A 22756-nucleotide genomic window follows, 5' to 3' on the forward strand; every position below is an offset into this window, starting at 1 on the left:
GTCACGAATGCATGTCTCTGTATGTTTGAGTAGAAGGGGGCATGTCTCCTGCTGCTACCTGCTTTTCTCCTTAGTAGGGAGCTTGCTTACCTGTTTCAAGAACAGCTGATTGATATTATCGTTCTGCTTATCCAGATGAGTGTTACAATGGCAGTTGTCCATCTTTAACATCACCATGTTGTCCTGACTTTGTCTCTGACTCTTCCAGATATTGATGAATGTAGCAGTGTACTGAAACCCTGCAGTTCTGGCTTTAACTGTATCAACACTGTGGGCTCCTACACCTGTCAGAGAAAGGTTATCATGTGCAGCCAAGGCTACCATGCCAGCTCTGATGGAACCCGCTGTGTTGGTGAGTGGTGGTTACATGAAGACCTCAGGTTTCTTCAAAGTTATATAAATATTTGTATGATTTGTAACAGCAGGTACAAGTAGCCAGTGGAAGACAAAGTTTATATTTGCATTTGATGACTATGAGGTATAGCCTATTTCTCCACTACTGACCAAAGCTTGTTCTTGTGTGTTTTTCTATGAATATCTTCATGATGTTTTCTTATAGATGTGGACGAATGCCAAGCTGGAGTGCATCAGTGTGGAGAAGGACAAGTTTGCCATAATTTGCCTGGGACTTATCGCTGTGATTGTAAACCAGGTTACCAGTATGACATGTTCAGCAAGACATGCTTGGGTAAGGAACACTATAGCACCCTGCAGGGGGAAGCCTGCCTTTGCTTGCTTGTGGCCACACTGGATTAACATGTCCTTGTCATGTTGTCAGATATCAACGAGTGCTGGCGTTACCCGGGGCGGCTCTGTGCTCAGACTTGTGAGAACACTCAGGGCTCCTATCACTGCTCCTGTACAACAGGCTTCACTCTGGCTTATGACGGCAAAAACTGTGAAGGTATGCACAAGAAGGGTGGCGGCCCTGAACCATGAGGTAAAAAGAGCCAAAATGAATTAAGAGGTATAGTGGGAAGACAGCTAAGGGCAGACACTAATGTGCTAAGGGAAGAGACAAATGAGTGTGTCTGTCTGTCTGTCCTTGTTGGTGTGTATGTATAGAAGTTGTTTCATCGAACGATTACAGGCTTGTTTTTACATTTACATTTCAATGCAGATTTCTCCTGTGAGAGTAATGAGTGTACAATGTAACAGATACTAGAGTACTTTTTGAATGGTTTAATATATAAAATGAGAATACCGTAATTCATTTTCATCTTTATATTCATATATTTAAAAATTTCTGACTGTCTCCTTATTCTTGCATGTTGAATGGAGTATAATTACCAGATCTGCCTTCTGGTCACTTGAAGGGCAAGCCAATCCTTTTGATCACGCAAGGGGCCAAGTGGCTAAGGACTGTAGTGCAAAGCAATGACTTCATAATTTCAACTGATGGCCCTTTGGAAAACATCCATCTGTCCGTACTCATAGCATATGAGAAATGTGTTTTTATTAATTTCAGTGTGAGGAAGATTGGATTGGCATTTGCATCCAAAAGCACTGAGTATACTAATAATGATTAGGATTAAGTTTATTAATTTCTTTTTGCAAGCTGTTCTAGTATTGTTATCTATCTATCTATCTATCTATCTATCTATCTATCTATCTATCTATCTATCTATCTATCTATCTATCTATCTATCTATCTATCTATCTATCTATCGATCGGGCCTGTCTCAGAAGAGCAAGCCTATCAGCCTGTTGTCCATTTTGTAACCAGTCTGTCATAAGCTTTTTTGGTCATCAAGCAGACACATATGGACATGTTCTCCCAGACCAAACAAACCTGGGTGTCAAGCTCAGTTGTTTGTTCAAATCATTTTTTTATTAAACACTTAAGGTAACAGTTTATTTTCTTTGGTATTTTTTAGATTACTTGTGCTTTAAAATTCATAACTTCTAACTATTCTCTTACTCTCAAACAGTTGACTTTACGTCTGTAACTTTGAAATGTATTAGCAGGTTAGGAAGTAGGTGGAACTGAATTCAGTTTTTAATGGCTTTTTTAACAAATTGCCAATTAATAATGAGAGGCAAACACCGTAACAAAGGAATCAAGAGCTACCTTGTTACCTAGGGCCTGTTTTTACATGTGTGTTCATTATAAACTGTTTCACTACCGGTACTATATTTGTAAAAATAAGCAAAGGAAAGTGAAGCCTTGGGAAGCTCCATCCCACAAAGCATTTCTGTGATGCACTCAGAAGGTGAAAATCTAAAATATTAGAAATATCCGATGTGGCAGAATGAGAAAACTAACCAGCCATAGAGTAAAGGACATATTTCGTTAGTAGCAGGAGGTGGCTACTCATTAAGAAATTGGAAAGAGCAAAAGCCTGAAGCCACTACAGCCCTCCAGGAACAGAGCTTGAGAACCCTACAGGGAAAAAGAGTATGGTATAAAACATAAATGAATCCCAGATTTCCATTTTTTAGGCTGATTACTTGTTAAGAAGAGAGCAGAATGCAGTCCTGTCTCGTCTAAAGCCATAAAGCACATCTGTTCAAATCTCTTGCCTCCACTAGGGGCTCATAAGTTTGACTCTGATACTTTGTTGTGATGCCTGATTTAAATTTAAACCAAGACCCAAGTTCTTTAGAGTACAGCTCCGGCATTTAGTTAACCTGTAATTTAACTGCCTTGAACAAGTCAGCAATTTAACTTAATGTGTGATTAAACTTTTTTAAAAAGTTTAGAATGCAGAATGCAATGGTCTTACTGTTCAAAGTCACAACACGCATTGTGGCATAATCCTTAAAGCATTACACTTTAAATGGCGTGATTTTCGCATCAGTCTCTGTCACTGACTCACTGTGAGGTCCTTTAACCTGCCCGTAACTGTAACTGTAAAAACTGTTTGCAAGCAACTAAATCATTATTTTGTCCTGTTATTTAAAGGTGGCAGCCAAAATACAATAATAATCGGTATCCGTCTTCATTTTTAATTATGTTTAGGATGCCTAAAGCCTTCATCATCCATCCATTCATTATCCAAGGTCACGGGGGTCTGCTGGAGCCAATCCCAGTCAACACAGGGAGCAAGGCAGGAAACAAACCCCGGGCAGGGTGCCAGCCCACCCCAGAGCCTTCATCATTTTAATAAATTTAGCTCACCTTTTTGACTTGACCACATGTTCCAAACTCAATTATATTTTACATGTGAACAGACCTCGGACCCAGGCCACCATATGAAATTAAAAAGAGTATTCAATGTACACTCTGTTCCACTGGCAACATGAAAAGTAAGATATTCTAAAATTAAATGAGCTGCTTCCGACATCATTCCTCAACTAAACAAAGCTTTGTGTACATTTGTGATTCTGGTGGGTTAGCATATTCTGCAGTTTTTCAAAGATCTGCTGTATTTCAGAAAGACTGGCGGCAACTATTCCATTTCACATTAGAATTCCTACCCGGGTTTTAACTTGTGTTCATATAATAAGTGGACTTTATAAAGAAGGTTAACAAAACTAGAGTAACCTCAGTTTATATTGTTGGACAAATGAGACTGGAGATGTAGGCTTTCTTCATGAGTGTTTATTTTGATAACTCACTACTTTAATAAAGCGTTGAGCTGCATATGATCTACGCAAGACTAAAACTAGAAATCCAGCATTTTTGAATGTATTAATATTTTGTTTAAGTCAGAAACCAACCTCTGATGTAGAACGCAAGACGTGGTTGAGCTGGGATTTGAGGCTGGCTTAGTAAAGCCAAGAGACGCTAATCGGTCTGCTGCTCCCATTAGTGCACATAATTATTGCTATTATCCCCTTCATTGTTAGTGATTTATTTAAAGTGTCAATACTACTGTTTTAAAAGTGATTCTTATTTCTTCTTTTTCTACCAGATATCTGGAGATTTACGTTATAATAATATTATGAAGAACTGGTGTCTTTATATGTACTTAAAAATTGGAGCTCATACATCTTAAAGGATAACTTTGTTTTTATTTAATTCAAAGTTATTTCTTCAAAATCAAGATAAACATTATTGGCAACATGAGAATGTGTTTTAAAGTTTTTTATAAATGTTAAAAAATATCATTCCTATTCGTCTAAAATGATGTTAAGGGGCAAATATAAACACAATCTTAAAAAACGTATCAAATACTGTATGTAAATTTTTCAAGACGAGTGTTATTACGTATTGATCCAGGTCATGAGATTGCAAATATATCGTAAACCAGTGTATTCACATTGTCTTAAGAAGGAAAAAAGTAAAACAGTATTTTAAGATTCAGCCATTTTAAAAAGGTTTACAGCTGTGCAGTTTTGCTCATTGCTGATCTCCCTCTGTGGAAACCTTTCATCTCCAGGAATGTTTTATCCTTGAAAAATTGTCCCTAAATGCTTAACATTAATAAACGTTGATGCCCAGATGTGAGTGGCTGTCTGTTCTGTGCAGGCCAATAGACAATGATCACTGAGAAAGGTCACACATACAATGACTCGCAGACCACTACTAGATATAATACAGAGGGTTTCATAGAAATTAGATTTGAAAAACTGTTAGCACTCAGTTAACAGACAGCTATTTCAGCCATGGATTGCAGAAAGTATCTGGAACAGGTGGGGCAATTGTGGATACACAGAGAGTGCTGAAGGATTCTGTATTAACATGAGGCAGCACCAGCAGAGGAAAATCCACCCATCCATCCATTTTCTAACCCGCTGAATCCGAACACAGGGTCACAGGGGTCTGCTGGAGCCAATCCCAGCCAACACAGGGCACAAGGCAGGAACCAATCCAGGGCAGGGTGCCAACCCACCGCAGGACACACACAAACACACCCACACACCAAGCACACACTAGGGCCAATTTAGAATCGACAATCCACCTAACCTGCATGTCTTTGGATTGTGGGAGGAAACCGGAGTGCCCGGAGGAAACCCACGCAGACACAGGGAGAACATGCAAACTCCATGCAGGGAGGACCCGGGAAGCGAACCCAGGTCTCCTAACTGCGAGGCAGCAGCGCTACCACTGTGCCACCGTGCCGCCAGCAGAGGAAAATGATAATTAAAAATAATTCAAAGCTGATTAAAAATTTCTGTGAATCACAACTCAAAAGTACCTTATCATTTTATGGGCTTGATTAAATATTTACCAAGGAAACAAGGAAAGTTAATTAGTTTCACTAACAATTTCAGTTGTTGTTTTATTACTGTATCCTCAGCAAGAGCAACAGCAAGCACTATAAAATTTGTTAATTTGTTTGTGGTGCTTCAATCGACTTCAGTATGGTTTAGTTCTATTTTATAATCTTCCTTTTTCAAATGTGCAACAGTTGACATCCCAGACAAGAGCATCAAAAGTGGCAGGTTTTCTCATGCGCAATAGAATCGTGATGTCATCCCTTCAAAGTTTTTGTCAGCCCCTAAATGAGCCCCTAACAAGTGGGCATGGGCCAAGTCACAAACCGTGTGATGATTGCCCTGTGGGACAAGCAACTGGCTCTGCGGCTCGCCTTGGGAATCTGCCACTCAATATACCAGATTATTGTTTAGCATGAATTAGGACTTAAATGGCATTTAGCGATTATCTACTCTCTGGTGGGCTTAATGTATACAGAAGCAGTCACATTATTTGTAAACTTCAAGGAGTCACTGTTCCACTGCTTGCATTTAAATGAAGCAGGCGGGAGCAAAACTGAAGTTGCAGAGATGCTATGGTCTCTGGTGTGGCACCATCTAATGAAGCTAGGTCAAAGGTGGAAGATGGCGCTGACAACAAAGGCACATTGACACTCCTGTTCTTCACATTGGTTAAGTCATACTGTGTAACCACACACTTTTCCAGCCTGCTTTCATTGTGGGGTCTTTGTCTGTCACAAAGTCTGCATTTTCTTTACTCGCGGACAATACAAGCCAAATTCATTTTTTGGCCAGTCTCTTCTCAGTCTTGCAGTGTAAGAAGGCTGAGGCACCACACTCAATCATCAGAGGTTCCCTTAAACATAGAGCCTACAGATGTCAGTGGGTTAGGCCCAGATCTTACCGTGGATATAGGTGAGACCGACCTGCTTCCCATCATACTGTCATGGTGGGACATAGGAGGCTGCAGCAATGGTAGTGTTGCTTCCAGAATCATAGAGTACTTGAACAGGGTATCCATTTAAGTAGGCTGTGCCTGAAAAGAGAATCAAGAGAGGGTTAGCTATGAGTGCACAACAGTACCTGTTTCTGTTTGCCCAACCACACTTCATTAGATCATACATCTTGGAGCAGCTCATCACCATATTCCCCTTCCCTCAGCAGTAGCGTAAATTATGGCCTGGGATTGATCCCTTCACTGGCAGCAACAGTGCCCCCTCTCATCCTGGAATAGTATTGTGTTCCTTATCTGAGTCTCGAAGGTAATCCTCAGATGCCCATGTGTGACAATATATACATATATGTATGTAGGCTTCAGCAAATGTGCAAACCTGAAACTCAATTTGCACAAACATTTCACTCCCCAAACAGTGGTAGGCATTGAAACAGTGATTGATTTGGATGGCATGTAATATAGATGAAGACAATAAGTGCGATTAATACAGAGGTCTTCAGGTAATCTCGCACAATCAAGAGCCCACTTTAAGCACATTTTCTCATCCTTTCACATTTTGTGTAATTCTAGCAGCTTACCCATATTTGAAGAGTGAAAAACACAAATATGATGGAAGAAAAATAAAATACCAATATGCTGCCAAGTTTCATTACACTAGGTTTGTTATGAACAGGAGTACTGTAACTGTGTAACGCATTTGTTGAAACAAACCCCATTAGACACAAGAACCTGGACACAGTTTGTGAAATCTTGATTAAGGCTACATGTATTTCCATCCTAGCACAGCATATGACTTCAATGTAAGACCAATCGCAAGCACATTTGTGTCTGCATAGCCAACCACAATGTAAGTCTGCCTTCAGACCGGCAACCTTCCTTCTATGGTTGTTTTTTTATTTATGTTTTGAGTGTTATTCTAATACAATGTTTGGATTCTACTGACCAAAATGTTGCCAACTGCAGAGTCTTATCTGCTTTTATGTCTTTTAGATGTGAATGAATGCACAAACAACCCATGCAGTCAGGAGTGTGCCAACATCTATGGCTCTTATCAGTGCTACTGCCGACAAGGATTTTACCTGAAAGAAGATGGTCATACCTGTGAAGGTATGCACATGTCCACCTTCTGTCTCTCATCCCATCTTGTTTAGTTTTATAGTATTATTGCTATTTATTGCATCTTACATCATTACATACCTTCTCCTTTCTATGGTTAACTGACTCCTGTTCTCCACAGACATTGATGAGTGTTCACAGAGCATTGGCAACTTTTGCACCTTCAAGTGTGTAAATGTGCCAGGCAGCTATCAGTGCACCTGTCCAGAGACAGGCTACACTATGTCGCACAACGGCCGTACCTGCAGAGGTAAGTTATTCTGAGTAATGCAAAAGTGATGACTTAGGTAGTAAGAGGAGTTAAGCCGGCAAAGACACCTGATCCACTTTGGTTGAGATACATTTTTATTTTTATTTTCAGACATTGATGAGTGTGCTGCGGGAACCCATAACTGTAGCACAGATCAGATGTGCTACAACATTCAAGGTGGCTTCCGTTGTTTATCTTTCAGCTGCCCACAGAATTACAGGAAGGTGTCAGACATGTAAGTCATTTTTTTCAAAGACACATTATCTCTGTGATACCAGCTGTGTCCTCTCTCTCTCTCCTCTACTAGTTTGCTAGTCCTCCACGTAGCCAATGTCATTCCTTGGCCCTCCTCTCAGCCTATATATTTTAATTGTATGCCGTAATTGCTCTTCTTTAACTTTCCCTTACTACTTGGACCCCATTGATGTATCTACTAGTAACTAATTTTCCATCTCAAATCTGACAGAATGTGGTTTAACCCCTGGGAAAGCACAGTGGGACTGTGTTAAAGTTGCTGCCTTACAGTTCCAGGAGACAGGAATTGAATTGAAGCCCAGTCAATGTTCATGTGTAGTTTGAATGATCCCCCTCTGTTTTATGGGGTTTCCTCTGTTCTGACTGTTCCTCCTTATCCCAAAGACATACATATATATAGTAAGTAAAAAGGCAGCTGTAAATTGGTCTAGATTGTGGCTGTTTGTGAATGTGCCTGAAGTGGAAAGGTGCCTCCATCCTCAGCTGGCTCTTGCCTTACTCCTAATGATTCCAGGACTGGCTTGAGTTCACTACATTGTTGGATGATCCGATGATGACATAGTTTGATCCCTTGTGTCTGTGATGCCATTTACATCTTCTTCAGATTTTATATGGGTCCATTCATGTTTTAACAGGCGCTGTGAACGCCTTTCCTGTCTCAACTACCTGGATTGCCAGAACAGCCCTTTGAGGATCACCTACTACCAGCTGAGCTTTCAGACCAACATCATGGTGCCGGCACAGATTTTCCGCATTGGGCCTTCACCAGCCTACGCTGGGGACAACATTATGATAAGCATCACTGGTGGTAATGCAGAGGGCTACTTTAGCACCCGTAAGCTGAATTCCTACACGGGTGCTGTCTTCCTGCAGAGGGAGGTGCTGCAGCCCCAGGACTTCCTGATTGATGTGGAGATGAAGCTCTGGCGACAGGGCACATTAACCACCTTCCTTGCCAGGCTCTATGTGTTCATCACAGCCCACACACTCTGAAGTGGTGCTGCCCATATTGATCACTTGTGATGGCAGCTGCTTGTTTATTACCATACTGTATAAGTGCGATCTTTCTTGGAGTAGCTTTCACATACATTCTGCTGATGGTGCCCATCATCATGTACCTGTAACATTCATATTTTGTGCCAATGATACCAGGTGGTTGGGAGGAGGATCCTGCTTGTCTTGCTGAATTGCCTGCAGAGGGAGGAAGAATAAGTTTATCCACCCCTATCAGCTTGCTGCTGACTTTTCAGTGGTGAGATAAATATTACAACATACTTTGAAATGAGTATTTACAGTTTATGGGTGACAGCAGCACATAACCACTCTTCCAGTGAACTTGGGGAGGGAGGGGTGGTGGGGGTTTAACAGAAGCAACCATCCAATCATTGTCTCTGGGGATGAATTTCCCAATTCATTTAAAAGCGAATTACTAAATCAGAGGCTAAGAGTCAGATTGGATTATCGGAGTAGCCTATTCTACCATACCTGGTTGCAGAGAACAAGGGGCGTACAGATGAGTCTGTTTCTGGGTGAATGAGACAGCAGGGCTTGGCCAAATGTCAGGCTAGCACTATGCCTCATGAGAACATAAAACCTCATCAGGCAAGCAGACTGAAACCCTGTCTCTTCCTTGGGGGCTCCATGTGGAACAAGCAAGATCTTTATAGCATTGTCAGGGAGTAACTCTCCCTGTTTCTGTGCTAATGTGGGTACTGGACATTTCCTTATGTGCTTTCTCATTTACCCAGTCTCTTTATCGATCAATAAAATGATTTGGTGTGTCTTTAGTTGTGCCTTGAATATCCAAGAAGTGTGGAGTCTTGGCCCAGTTTCTCTGGCATGTCCGCTGCTTCCAGTGATCGCTACAGTTAGGAGGACAGGCAGGCTACACCCTCATACCTCAATGCCACAGTCCCACTCCCTATCACATAATTGAAAAAGCCATTAAACGTCTTCTCTAAGCACCCTGGCCCCAAGGCAGAGCTGTCTAATCATCCTTTTACTTGGCTTAATGGACAGTTGTATGCAAAGATTTGGGCACCCCTAGTAAACTGAATGTTTCACTGAATCTCTAAATGAAAATAAGTTCATCCATTCCCTATAAGACACAAATGTAAATGTGACACTTCTGCATATGTAGAACTTCAACTACTGAGTTTAACAAACTGAAAAAATTAAACCTTGATTGTGACATGGGTGTATTTACGCACTCTATCTGTCAGTACTTACTAACACCTTGTTTGTCGGAAATCAAAGTTTCCAAAAAGTTCTTGTAGCCAACTATGAGTCTTCTTGCAGAACTCCTCAAAGATAAAAGTGTTATTATTTAACATAGACTGCATGTTTGATGTCTCAACTTGGTCAAATTTACGTCTCGGGCCTGTGAAGGCTATTCCCCAGCACCAGTCTTTTAGTTTATTCTCATGTTTATTTTGGGTTGTTGTTTTGCCAGAACATCCAGTTTATTTCTCTTTTCATTTCCTTAATTGTCTCCCTTAACTTTTTGCATTTGGTGTTTAGTTGAATCCATTCTTTCTTTCACCCATGCATTGCTTGCGTGACTGGCCACAATAAAGCCCCAAAGCACAACAACACATTTACTGTTTAATGGTTGCTAAGGTTTACTTTTGTTCACAAGTATCTTCAAATATATCTTTTTTTGGTTTTAAGGACAAAATCCATTTTTATTTCTAATTGCCTGCACTACTCTGTTACTAAAGGTTTCTGGATTATCTAAGTATTGTTTTAAATACTTTACAAGCTGACTTCAGTGGGAAAGGCTCAAGAAAGACAATCATGCGACAACTCTTCCATGCTTGCAGTCATTAGTGTAAGTTGTTGACCTGTGGATTACCACTTAATTGTCATCTAAACATTTCTGCAGGCGTTTGCACTGCTTTCTATGTCTGGTTTCCTCACCAGAAATGTTATCATATTTTTCTTCAAATCCTGCCTTGTCTTGAATAGTCAATGTCACAGTTTCTTAATGATTATTCTGACAGTTGAAATTACAAGTGTTTATATATTTTATATCCATCTCCTGCTATGCTGGGAGTAATTATCTCGATGTTCAAATCATCAATCAGCTGCTCAGAGGAACCTACGGCTGTTAAGAGTAGGCATAAGATCCTGAGAGGTGAGGAGTGTCAAAGTATTTAATCAATCCTGCCATTTGTCTTCTCTTGCTTTAATTTAAGGTCTAATGTTAAATTCAGTGAATAAATAGTAATTGTGCATTAAAATGTGTAGAAATTTGCCATTTTTAAGTCTGTTACGTCCAAAGCTTGCAAAATTTTTTCCTTTAGATATTTGGGGAAACATGCCATTTGACTAGGGTGTCCAGGCATTTGCATGCGGCTGTCCTGTTGAACGTTAGGTTGTCAGAACTTGTGTCTGGCGTTTTGCAGGTAGCCAGAGAGGCATCAGCAAAGGCTGTTGTCTACTCATAGTCTATGACCTTCAGAAGACTTTGGACTGTGTGACCTTGTGTCTTATGTATTGAAAATGTCCACTGTACGTCTGGATGGTTTAACTGTCTCACTCCAACCCTAACCAACTTTATAAGTTTTTTGTAACCAGTACATTTCGGCACAGTTTGATGGTTGCTTTATATACTATAGACAATAATGTCACACTTTGCTGAACTTAAAGTCAGTAAATACGTAGCCCTTATGATAATCAGTAAATCTAACCCTGATGTTAAATCTGTATGCCTAATGTTAATATTTTAGTATATTCAAACATTTTGCATGTTGCAAGTGACCACCAGACTTCTGGACACTGATTCAACTTTTTTATATGTTTACGTCACCACTAAACCACGATAAAATTAGAGCCAATGCTTTGAAAACCGTAAGTGACTGTCAAACCCCTGGATAGTTAGACCCCCACATACCTTCCTTATGTAATTGAGTAGAACAGGATCAGGAGAGTTCAGCCCCATGCTTTACATGCTAGTGACCTGCCTGGCTGTGAATAGTTGGGTTCCATGCCTGCTACATTTTCAGTGACTGCCAGAGCTCTGCATTGCTCTGCCTTATTGTACTTAGCTATAGACAGTCTTAAACCCCAATACTGTAGGTTTACACGTGTGTCCTGTAAAAATGTTTTTGTGGCTTTCAACCAGGATGTCTAAGGGTGGTTCACTTTCAGAACAATGCAACTTTGCCCATAAACTTGTTTTTTACTTCTTTTTATCTTCTGTAGCAATATTTGTCTGAACTCATAGGTTCATAGCCTGCATTTATTAAGAAATAAGATGGTGATTCTACCAGAGGATGGTTAGAATGAAACACTATTCCTAGCTCAGTTGTTCGAACAGGTAAACAAGGTCTGCCACATGCTGCCATCCAACCTTCCTGAGGTCCATGCCTCTCCTCATGCATTTGCATCAAAGCACTGTCTGTACCTTGCACAGGCCATTTAAAAATGTACATTGTAGAACTGGTTAGATGTTCGTTATGGAATACTCTAGGAGTAAAGCCGAATTTTGGGAAGAAAATACCAGCAGTGTGGTTTTCTGAATTATTGTGGGTCACTTCTTGTTTATTCCTGTATTTCAACTTCCTTAGTAAATGCATATGAAATAATAGTGAATGAGTTGTGATCTAGACCAATGGTGCAAAGAGCCAAGATAATGTGGTTAATTGCACAATCAATCTGTATATTAGATCTTTAATAATAAGAACCCTCATAAGATGCTTCATAACTAAGAACAAGATGGAGTATATAAAAATACACTACAAGTACATAAGCAGAGGTGCAGGAAACATGATAACTATAAAGGAATGGCTTTGAAAAAGGCTTGGGTCAATGTTAAGGATGACAAATTAAGAGCAGGAGTTTATCCTGCCTTGATTTAACTGTGAGTGCTAAAGGCTAAGGAAAAATAGCAACATACATTTGAGTCTTTTGAATTGGTGCAGCAAGACTTTGAAGTGTGGAGAAGGTTTGCATCAGTGGCTCTAATGCACAGTAAGCAGCAGTGATCATTAAAAGTATTGGAGGTTATTATGATTTCAAACAAAATGGTCTCAGAGATTTTGCATACAAAAATGGAACAGTTTTATTTTTCTGTCAAAGGCAGGAGAGAGCAAAAGGAATTTACTAGTGTGAAAATAATAGAAAAAAAACGTAACTTTCCATTTGGTCTTAAACTCAAGTGTTGGCCTGCTATAGCAAGTGGTGTGACTTGCCCACTTGCATGCCTTAAAGCACCAGTTTTACACTACCCACCTACCTTAACTGTGATGTCAGTAATGATCTGGACACACATTCTCTGTGTTGCTGACAATCTGCCCGACCTGACTTGCAAAATGTGGACTCGGCAGAGAGTGACCGTGTACAACCCTTCATGTTGTCATTTCTGATTAATGGATGGATTCTTTTCTGTGTTCAGAGGAAGTCCTTGCAGGGTATTCGGCCGAAATCACCTTTTAGTGGATTCTGAATCCATTGCATCTGTACTCTCATCTCCATGTCTAAGAGCTCTATATATTTTCTATGTTGCTCTGTGCCATAACCAACTAGACTTCTGTAGGTAGTATGTACCTGACGTTTTTTTTTTTTTTTACTTTTTTTCTTATGTTAAGTTCCTCTCAGACTATTGCTTTCCTTGAGTTCATTGTAGTAAATCCATTGCCAAGTGAGGGCACACGGCACACATCATAAAGTTCAAGACTTTGTTTGTAAGGAGCATAATTCTGAACATGACTTCAAATCTACTGGGAAACCAATACATTAAAGACAACTGAGGCAGAATTGTTGTGTGTGATGTGAGTCAAAATTCTAATAGCATAATTTCAAGCCCATGGTAATTTATGCAGGAAGATCACTGGCAAAGCTATGACTTCATGGTTTAACTATAAGTATGAAGTGATATTGTGGCTGTTGCTCACAGATAATAATGATTAAATCAGCGTAGTCACCAGGATCTAGGATTCAGTGAGCTATTTCAGTCCATTCAATATTTCAGATACTGAAGTTCTGACATCTTTAAAGCCAATGAAACACATACGCCTGGCCCACCACATTCAGTGGAAAAAGCTCTTTGTCAGTAGGAGCATGGTGATAAGAAAAATGAAGCAGCCTTTTGAGTGTTGCCTTTTGAGACAACGGACTCAACACCAGCAGAGAATGATAACATGCAGGCAGAGTCAGAAAAAAACACTTTCCACCAGCAACTTTTCTGGTGTCTGCCATAAGTCTTCTATCATTTTCAGGTGAGCACAGCTGTCAACAGTGCTGAAAGAAATGGAGAAAAACCAGCTTGAGGTGTTCATTTTGAGATACTGTATTGAGACACTCCATGCTTGAGAGGCCCCAATATATGTGCATTGACACCATTGTTCCTTAACTGTACTCTTTTTGCTGTTGGCCAATTTCAAGAAAATACTTAATGCTCATAGATAGATAGATAGATCTTTATCCATCACATGAGGGAAATTAAGCAAAGTAATCATCTTCAAATACCCCTCCAGTTAGCCATTAGTCCCATTCAGTGTTTTGGAGAGAAAACAGAGTGCTTCAGAGTGTGATATTGTGGGGTCTTTAACAAGTGAGCTATTGTTATTTAATAACTCCAGGTCTGGAGTTATTATATTATATTATATTATATTATATTATATTTATTTATTTATTTATTTATTTATTTATTTATTTATTTATTTATTTATATAGGATTAGTTAGAACAGCTTCTCCAAGTGGATGAATGTATACACCTCTCATTCTGTGATGATAAATCAGAAGCTAAATGCCCTGATGAATGTTGTGATTTATTGGTCATCTAATTCACCTTGGTGATTTAAAGAGTGGTATTATGAATATAGACTACAAAAATGAGGTCACTGAGTTTCTCCTGACATACGGTGAGGAACACAGCATTACATGGGAACTGTTGCTTTATGCCAGTTCAGGTTGTTTGGACATGTAATCATGATGTCACTGGGTGTTTCCCATGAGGGGGTAAACTAGGCACGGAATACTTTGAGAAGACCTGGTGGCAAACTGCTTGGAAATTCCCCAGGAGATGCTGCAGATGGTTATTTGTAATATCGTGACCTGTTTATTCAATTTAACATGCTGCCTCTGCTTTCCTCACCCAGATGAATGGATGTAAAATGAAAAAGTGTATTCTTTTATAGTGACATTCTTACATATCTCATTCTTCGTCATATTCCTCCAAAGGTTTTGAATAAACCTGGTTAAAGGAAACAAAGGAAACGTTGCCTGCTCAGGAGTTGTGGATAAAAGAAGCAAATACATAAAACTACAAAATTTAGGGCTATATGCTGGTTACATCAGTGCAAAGACTATCTCACATGCTCATAGGCAGCAGAAACTGACTTGGACTAAAGATACAGACTTAGGAATGAAAGTAACACAAGCCTCAAAATAGAAGAAGATGAAGATTCCATATCTTAGTTTGTTTAGAATGAAAAGGAAGTTCAGTGATATCAGGCACAGCTAGAGAAAATAAACATGTAAAGGAGATAATGAGCATAAAGAAAGTAGAAGTAGGCAAGATCCAAACACCGGAAAGATAGAGGAGTACTGAGCATTGATCTTGTCTCAAAAAACTGGGGGAATTCATTTCAGGTTAGAGAGCAAATGAAGGTTTTGTCATTTTCCTGAGATGTTGTGTTCCCTATTCAGTATATTTGTGGGACACGTCGACTGTTGTGACCTGCCAGGTGAGTAGATCAGATTTCTGTGCATATTTTGAGACTTGGTGACCACAAAACTTGCTCCATCCACGGAACCAAGCCTTCAGCTGTTCAAGTTCATCCGCATAACAGCAGGAGATACATTTGTTTGGTAGTTCTCCAAAGCTCCAAGAGTAACAGGATGAATTCCAGTTTGTGGCCCTAGTGTCCCCACACTCCTTACCCTTTCAATATCCCCTAAGTACTTTATCTCCTGAACAGTCTTCATATTTCCTGCTTTGAAGAGTTTTCAGTGTCCTAGTGTTTCATGTTAAGGATTGTATGCTGCTAAATGATGGGCTGAAGGTTCTTGACAGATCTTCTATCAAGACACCAACATTAAAATAACAATACAGTCCAACTTCTCTTGTCTTATGCCAGTCCTCCTTGGTGTCACACAATTTAAGGTTCAAGAATGTATTTTAGGAGTTGAGTTGCCTACCTGCTGCCTTCACACTTTAGGAAGGATAACAGGGTGTACCTCCTAATATTCACAGGACCTCTCCTGCACGTGATGGGCTTTTCTCTGCTTTATGAAGGTCTTCTCTGTGGCTTTACCTTTCCCAGTATTATACAGATGATATCCTTACCATTGTCTTCCCCTTTCTACGTAAGCATTATATCCCATTGTACCAATGAGCAGTGTGACACATAAGTCACTGTCTTGCACCCCAAAACACGAGGCTGAGTCTCAGTACTTTAGCAAAACCAGCTTAATTCAACTTGAAACAGGAACAGCAGGTTGATTTATTGCAACGGGAGCTACCACTCTCCTATATACAGACACAGCAAACGTGCATAGTCTGGGCCAGGTCAGTGGCCAAGTTATACTATTCTCTGCATTTGTAATGTTCCTTGCATCACTTATCGGCAATAGCTGCTTATAGCGACCGCAGTCAGCTTGCAGTTATTTCCACAGTGCTATGTGACCATACAAGCCGGGCTTTGCCAGGCAGGAGAGAACATCAGCATTGGTGTCCTCTGGGATGGTGGAGAACATCAAAAGCCAAAGCCTGCAAGCTAACAGACCACCGAATGAGCTGGGCGTTCGTATCCCTCTATTTGTATAGCCACTGAAGCGGGGTGTGGTCAGTCACCAGGGTAAACCATCGTCCCCAAAAGTAGTAAAGGAGAGGGTGTTCTTCCTTCTCAAAACATTGTGAGAGCACTGCTCCTAAACCGAAATCATGTGCATCCGTTTGCAGAATAAATTAATTTGAAAAGTCCGGATTGTGCAGATCAAAGCATAGTACAAAGCAGCCTTTAGGTCCGAGAAGGCTCTGTCACAGATGTTGGTCCAGACAACAATATGATTCTTTATACCCTTTGTCAAGTCAGTGAGGGGGCGGCCCAATGCACAAAGTTGGGAATGAACTTCCTGTAGTACCCCGCAAGGCCAAAGAAGGCATGAACCTGCCTCTTTTTATCGGGACGTGGATATGCAAGCACCTCCCACACCTCATCCATTTGAGGCTTGAGCAAACCCTTCCCCATGGAATATGTCAGATAATGGGTTTCCGACATACCCAGCCTGCACCTCTTACGTTAGCTGTCAACCAAGCCAGCCATAAACTGTCAAGCACTGCCCAAAGACAAACGAGATGAGATTCCTGTCATTACTGAAAATGACAACATCAACAAGAAAGGCACCTGTGTATGCAGAATGAGGACGCAGGATCTTGTCCATCATCCACTGAAAGGTCAACAGTGCACCATGGAGACCAAAAGGGAGCGCTATAAATTCAAACAGCCCGTCTGGAGTGGCTAACTCGGCCTTCTCGCAGCTGGACTCCTCCAAAGGCACTTGCCAATATCCCTTCGTGAGGTCTAGGGTGAAAATATGAGGCCTGCCTGAGCTTCTCCAACAGCTCATCCACACATGGCTTTGAGTATACATCAAACTTGGAAATCTTATTCCAATGCCTAAAATCAATACAGAACCGAAACATCGAGCTTTGATACAAGTAAAATTGGGCTCCGCCACTTGCTTTTGCTTGGATGAATTACACCTAATTGAAGCATCTCCTGTACTTCTTCGTGTATCACCTTCCTTGTCACCTATGGCAAGCGTTACAGGGGTACCTGTACGGTAACACAGTGAACCCAACCACTCAGCTCAAAATTTATGCAGATCCAAAAGAATTAACACCAGTCCAGTGATATTTTCATAACGAAAATGAGAACTACAACAAAAAATGTTGTTTTTCGTTTTACGAGAACAAAAACTGAAATTAAGGCAAACAGAGAAACTAAATAAAAATAAAAAATTAGTGATATGTGAACGAACTAAAACAAGAACGAAAATTGAGTAAAAACCGAAAAAACAGCAATAGCATTTACGTTCAATCTGATCCAGTCACCCTGAGCGTTCAGTTTTATTGCACTGTTCACTATGTGGTACCTTATCAATATACTGTATATAACAACAACAACAACATTTATTTATATAGCACATTTTCATACAAACAGTAGCTCAAAGTGCTTTACATATTAAAGAATGAAGAGAAATGAAAGACACAATTATAAAACAAAATAAAATAAATCAACATTAATTAACATCGAATAAGAGTAAGGTTCAATGGCCAGGGGGGACAGAAAAAACAAAAAAAACTCCAGACGGCTGGAGAAAAAATAAAATCTGTAGGGATTCCAGACCATGAGACCGCCCAGTCCCCTCTGGGCATTCTACCTAACATAAATGAAACAGTCCTCTTTGGATTTAGGGTTCTCACGGAAGGACTTGATGATGATGGTCACGTAGACTTCTGCCTTTCAATCCATCCATCATTGTTGGGGCATCATGAAGCTTTGAGTAGGTGGTGGTGGTGCAGGCCACCACCACAAAGAAACCGGAAAAAGAAACAGAAAAGAGAGTAGGGGTCAGTACGGAGTGGCACAACTTCCGTAAAGGACCATTGTTTGTTTGTTGAGCAATTTTGGTTCGTCAGGTCGAAGCAGTAAGCATGTGTGGTTGCCGATGGCGAGTTTTGCACAGATGTTTATGGGTAGAAAGCAAGAAAGTAACGTGTGGAAATAATTTAATTACAGTGCAGATGATAATAAAAGCAAATGTAGCGTGTGAGAAGAAGAAAAGAGTCTTGGAGTTTCAGTGCAGGACCAACTGGATCATAGCTTAGCGGAAGTCCAGCACTTCTCTGGCACCATGACTGCACTCCAGTATAGGGACGTGCGAACGGGGGCAGGCTTGAAAAGTAAAAAAAAAAACAAAAAACTAATAATAACATAAAATAAATATGTCCAGTGGCCTGTGCTATAAGTTTGTATTCTGTATGATTCCAATATTTTTTTTATCTTTTTTACTGTCAAAATCGCTGAATTTGTGCATTTCCTGATCAAAAACAAGGGAGAAACGCGAAGTGCGGTAGCGACGAGCGTAGCCTCAGCTCAGACTAAGCTATACGTCACACACTAGGTTGATGCATGCAATTGGCATGTGCCTGTTGCTGCCTCTCTGTGTGTTGCCAATGCAACGTTTGCAGACACGTTTATTATACACCCTGACTTTCCACAGTCTGGCTAATATCTTTGATGAATGTGTGTGACATATCTAGTCTTGCTGATTGGACATAAAACAAACGGAGAAGGATAGGCGCATGGACTTCATCTATACTAATAAAAGGCAAAGCCCTGACTGACTGACTGACTGACTCATCACTAATTCTCCAACTTCCCGTGTAGGTAGAAGGCTGAAAATTGTCAGGCTCATTTCTTACAGCTTACTTACAAAAGTTAGGCAGGTTTCATTTCAAAATTGTACGTGTAACGGTCATAACTGGAACCTACTTACATACATATATACGGCCATTGCCTGCAGCTCGGTCACCGTGTGAGGTGGAGTTGCGTCCCTCATCTTCACGCCTCCCACGTAATTGAGTGCCTGCCCATATAAGGCCGTCCGTCAGCATTACACACTTGAGAAGACAGCAAAAGAATATGAAGCGAGTGACGCACACCAGCATATTCATAAGTGCTGCTACTGCGGAAACAAAGCACAGTGTAAAGCTTAAGTTTAAAATTAAGTTCATAAACATGCTGCTGCTAAATATTCGCAGGCAAATCCACAACTTAATACTGGGAATGCCTGTTAAACATCTTAGATTCACGAGTACCGATTTGGGTAGTGATCACTTCGATGAATGAAACCTGTTATCCTTACACCGGTTGACAAACACGAAATATAACTTGAACACAACACATCCTCCAAATATGAACGTGATTGAAAGAAATAATGATAATCAAATCATTGATGACAGCAACACTCATAACAGTCACAAAACAATTACATTAACAATCATGTTACGTTATTTTTAAAATGTTTCCTTTTCTTTTTCACACTACTTCTCCGCTGCGACGCGCGGGTATTTTGCTAGTTTACAAATAAATGTAAGACCATAAACGATTTCAAATTTATAATAAATGGGGTCAGACTAAGAAAAAAATCCAATATTTAAAGACTAAATTTTGACCTTAAATAAAATATTCGTTTGTTTTTCTTGTTATCCTTTTGTTGAACATTCTGTATTAAAATTGATTAAAGCATAAGAATTAAAATCATTTAAAAACAACTAAATATTTCAATTAAGGTCAAAATTGAAATCTTTTTTTGTACACCACAATATACTTTCATTTATATTGAATGAGTATGAATTGTGAAATTGCAACAGCAAATTTAGAACATATGAAGGGTGCAGAGCAAATGCGCTCTCTCTCACCGCTATAAATGTAACGTTCTTTCTTTGCCAAATATGTGTGTAAAGAATGTTGATGAAATATTAAGCATAACCAGTAGTCAATGTGCATGCTGCAAATCGAATAGTGAATAAGATATGGGTTCATATATTTGTATATCTGATTCTGAAGGAGTCAGTGCCTCACAAACCTCACCGCATGTCACTGCTTCAATACTGGCAGCAGAAATCGTTAACATACAGTCTGCTGGAGCCCCTCATAGTGCTGAGGACCTTGTCTGTGCATCTGCATTACAGGCGCTCATCAAGTGAATATTTTTACTGTCTGGCTATCTATGCAATGGATGTCATTGCAGCACGAGCAAATCTCTCGAAATGCGCTCTTGTTTAAAGCTTAACAGCAATGTGCTTGTATAGATTGGTTTCTTGGGTTGAAACATTTCATCTTGCTGACTATTCTCATTAGGCCACTTAATCTGTTTGCTCATTGATAGTCAAGCTGTGTTTAATGGCATTATGAACTGTGAGTTTATTTTGTTGACTGAAACATACCTTACATTGAAATATGTGTAGACCAGCATTTGTGGTCTTGCAACAGAAAAAAAAAGTAAAATTGTATTATTATTATATAAAAATTCAAACTAAATAAAATAAATGCTAAAATTTTAAACAGAGAACTAAATAAACATAAAAATAAATTTAATAAAATAAGATAAAAACTAAAATTAATATCAGAACTGAAATATCACTGCACCAGCTCCCGATCCCCCTTCTTAAACTTGTAAACTTTACTTGTCTTGTCATAATGACGTTTCTGCGCCTCCTGCTCATGCTGAAGATTTTCCACCGCAATAACTGACAGTCTGGAAATCTCTTCCTTCAGTGACACAACTCGGCTGACAAACCTGCCCCCTCGATGTGTTGGATAAGTCCTTGTCCACTCTTCTTAAAAAATGTCTAACACACTACGCAGTCGGTGGCCAAAGAGTAGCTCGAAAGGGCTCAGCCTGGTAGACGCTTGTGGAGCCTCCCAAACAGCAAACAGGAGGAAGGGCACTGCTGCATCCCAGGTCGGATCGTTATAGGTGAATCGTCGAATCATCTGTTTTAGGGTTTTATTTGTAACGGCCGACCCCTTACCCAGCCGGTAGCTACACCTGCAAGACCTGTGGCCTGGATAATTTACTGAGAAGAATCTAACTATCAAGCCGTACCTCTAACAAAGTACACTTTTCCCCACAATCGACGGTGTAAATATAAAACTCACAAAAGCAGATATGAAAAATTATACTGATTAAATGTATTAAATGAAACAACAAGACAAATACAAAAAATAGAAAGAAACTTAAATATAAATATCCCTCCACCATATCAACAACGAGACACCACCATATATAAATACAACAAAACCCTCCCTTGCCCCTGTAACATATAACAAGCGACACAAATAACAAAAATAAATGAAATACGGAAATGATTATGAACCTGAGTCCGGTTATAAAAACTGTCCTGAATATGGTTGACTGAACTAATGGTAAATGAGACGTTTGATTTTCCCGGAACAAAATAGAACAGCCTCACTGTGGATCCTCAGTGCGTGGTGGATGATAAAGTCCGACCCCGGGGTCTCTCGTGATGAGGATATGGATGTCAGTCCGGCGAATTGAAAAACAAACTGGATGAAATGCGCGTGGTGGAATACGGCAGATATGGATGGCTCGTGGTTGTGAAATGAAAGTCTCCTTCTATTCCTCCTCTCTTCTCCCTTTCTCTCCTTCCTTTCTGATGGCTTAAATAGTCCTGTGATGGCAGTAATTGGTTAATAGCGAACAGGTGTTTTCCAGGTTTGAGGCTGTGGTCTTCTTCCATGACATTTACTGATACACACACAAACAGCAAACAGGACAATGAAACGAGACGCTCTCAGTACTGACATTTGACAACACAACCTATGTAGCCCCGCTACATATTAAATCGTTCAATCAGGGCATTCATCTGAGGATGATAAACTGTGAAATGTAACTGTTTAATTGCAAAGCTTTCGCATAGCTGGTTCATACATAACAGACATAAAGGGTGTGTCCTGATCAGTCAACATATCGCAAGGGATACTAATATGCGTGAACATTTCTGAGAGTGCTTTTGCAACAGATACCCGGCCACGTCTGGGTATCTTGTGGCGTAATCAACTAACATGAGCATACTGAAAGCCTCTCAAAGGGGACATCTAAAATATACATTGGTACAAGGGGTGCCCTGGCGGGTCTGTGAGCGGAAACTATTTGATATTCAGGACAGCCCTTACAGAATTGCTCCACATCCTGGCTTATATTCACCCAATAAAAGCTCTTCGAAATCAATTTCCATCATCTTTTCTCTGTCGAGGTGACCCCCAAAAGTGTGACTGCGAGCAATTTTTAAAACCTTCTCCCTTTGCCCACTTGGCACTACCAACTGCCTATCACCCATGCAATCAGAAATTACCCAATACAGAAAACCATCCTTAAGTAAAAAGTGTGGTGTTTTAAAATTCGGGTCCTCTCTCCAAATAGTAAGAGTCATTTACAACGTGGGCTTGTCTGAATGCAAAATCCAAGTTGCTATTGGCTCATTGCAGGCGAGCAAACTCCATCAAGATGGCAGTCTCTGCTTCCTCTGTGTCCA

The 22756-nt window shown here is 40.1% G+C and overlaps 1 protein-coding gene across 2 annotated transcripts in view; it reads left to right on the plus strand.

Moving 5' to 3' along the window:
* Window positions 1–9024, plus strand: part of fbln2 (fibulin 2) — an 84367-nt gene extending 75343 nt beyond the window's left edge. For both annotated transcript variants that reach the window (XM_039770941.1, XM_039770942.1), the window contains 7 exons: window positions 209–352; window positions 560–688; window positions 779–904; window positions 7049–7165; window positions 7296–7424; window positions 7536–7659; window positions 8315–9024. In XM_039770941.1, coding sequence (XP_039626875.1) covers window positions 209–352; window positions 560–688; window positions 779–904; window positions 7049–7165; window positions 7296–7424; window positions 7536–7659; window positions 8315–8672 — 1127 coding nt within the window. In that variant the 3' untranslated portion in view covers window positions 8673–9024. The remainder of the gene's footprint in view (window positions 1–208; window positions 353–559; window positions 689–778; window positions 905–7048; window positions 7166–7295; window positions 7425–7535; window positions 7660–8314) is intronic.
* Window positions 9025–22756: the final 13732 nt, after the last annotated feature.

Source organism: Polypterus senegalus, chromosome 12 (assembly GCF_016835505.1).
Source record: "Polypterus senegalus isolate Bchr_013 chromosome 12, ASM1683550v1, whole genome shotgun sequence".
NCBI lineage: Eukaryota > Metazoa > Chordata > Cladistia > Polypteriformes > Polypteridae > Polypterus > Polypterus senegalus.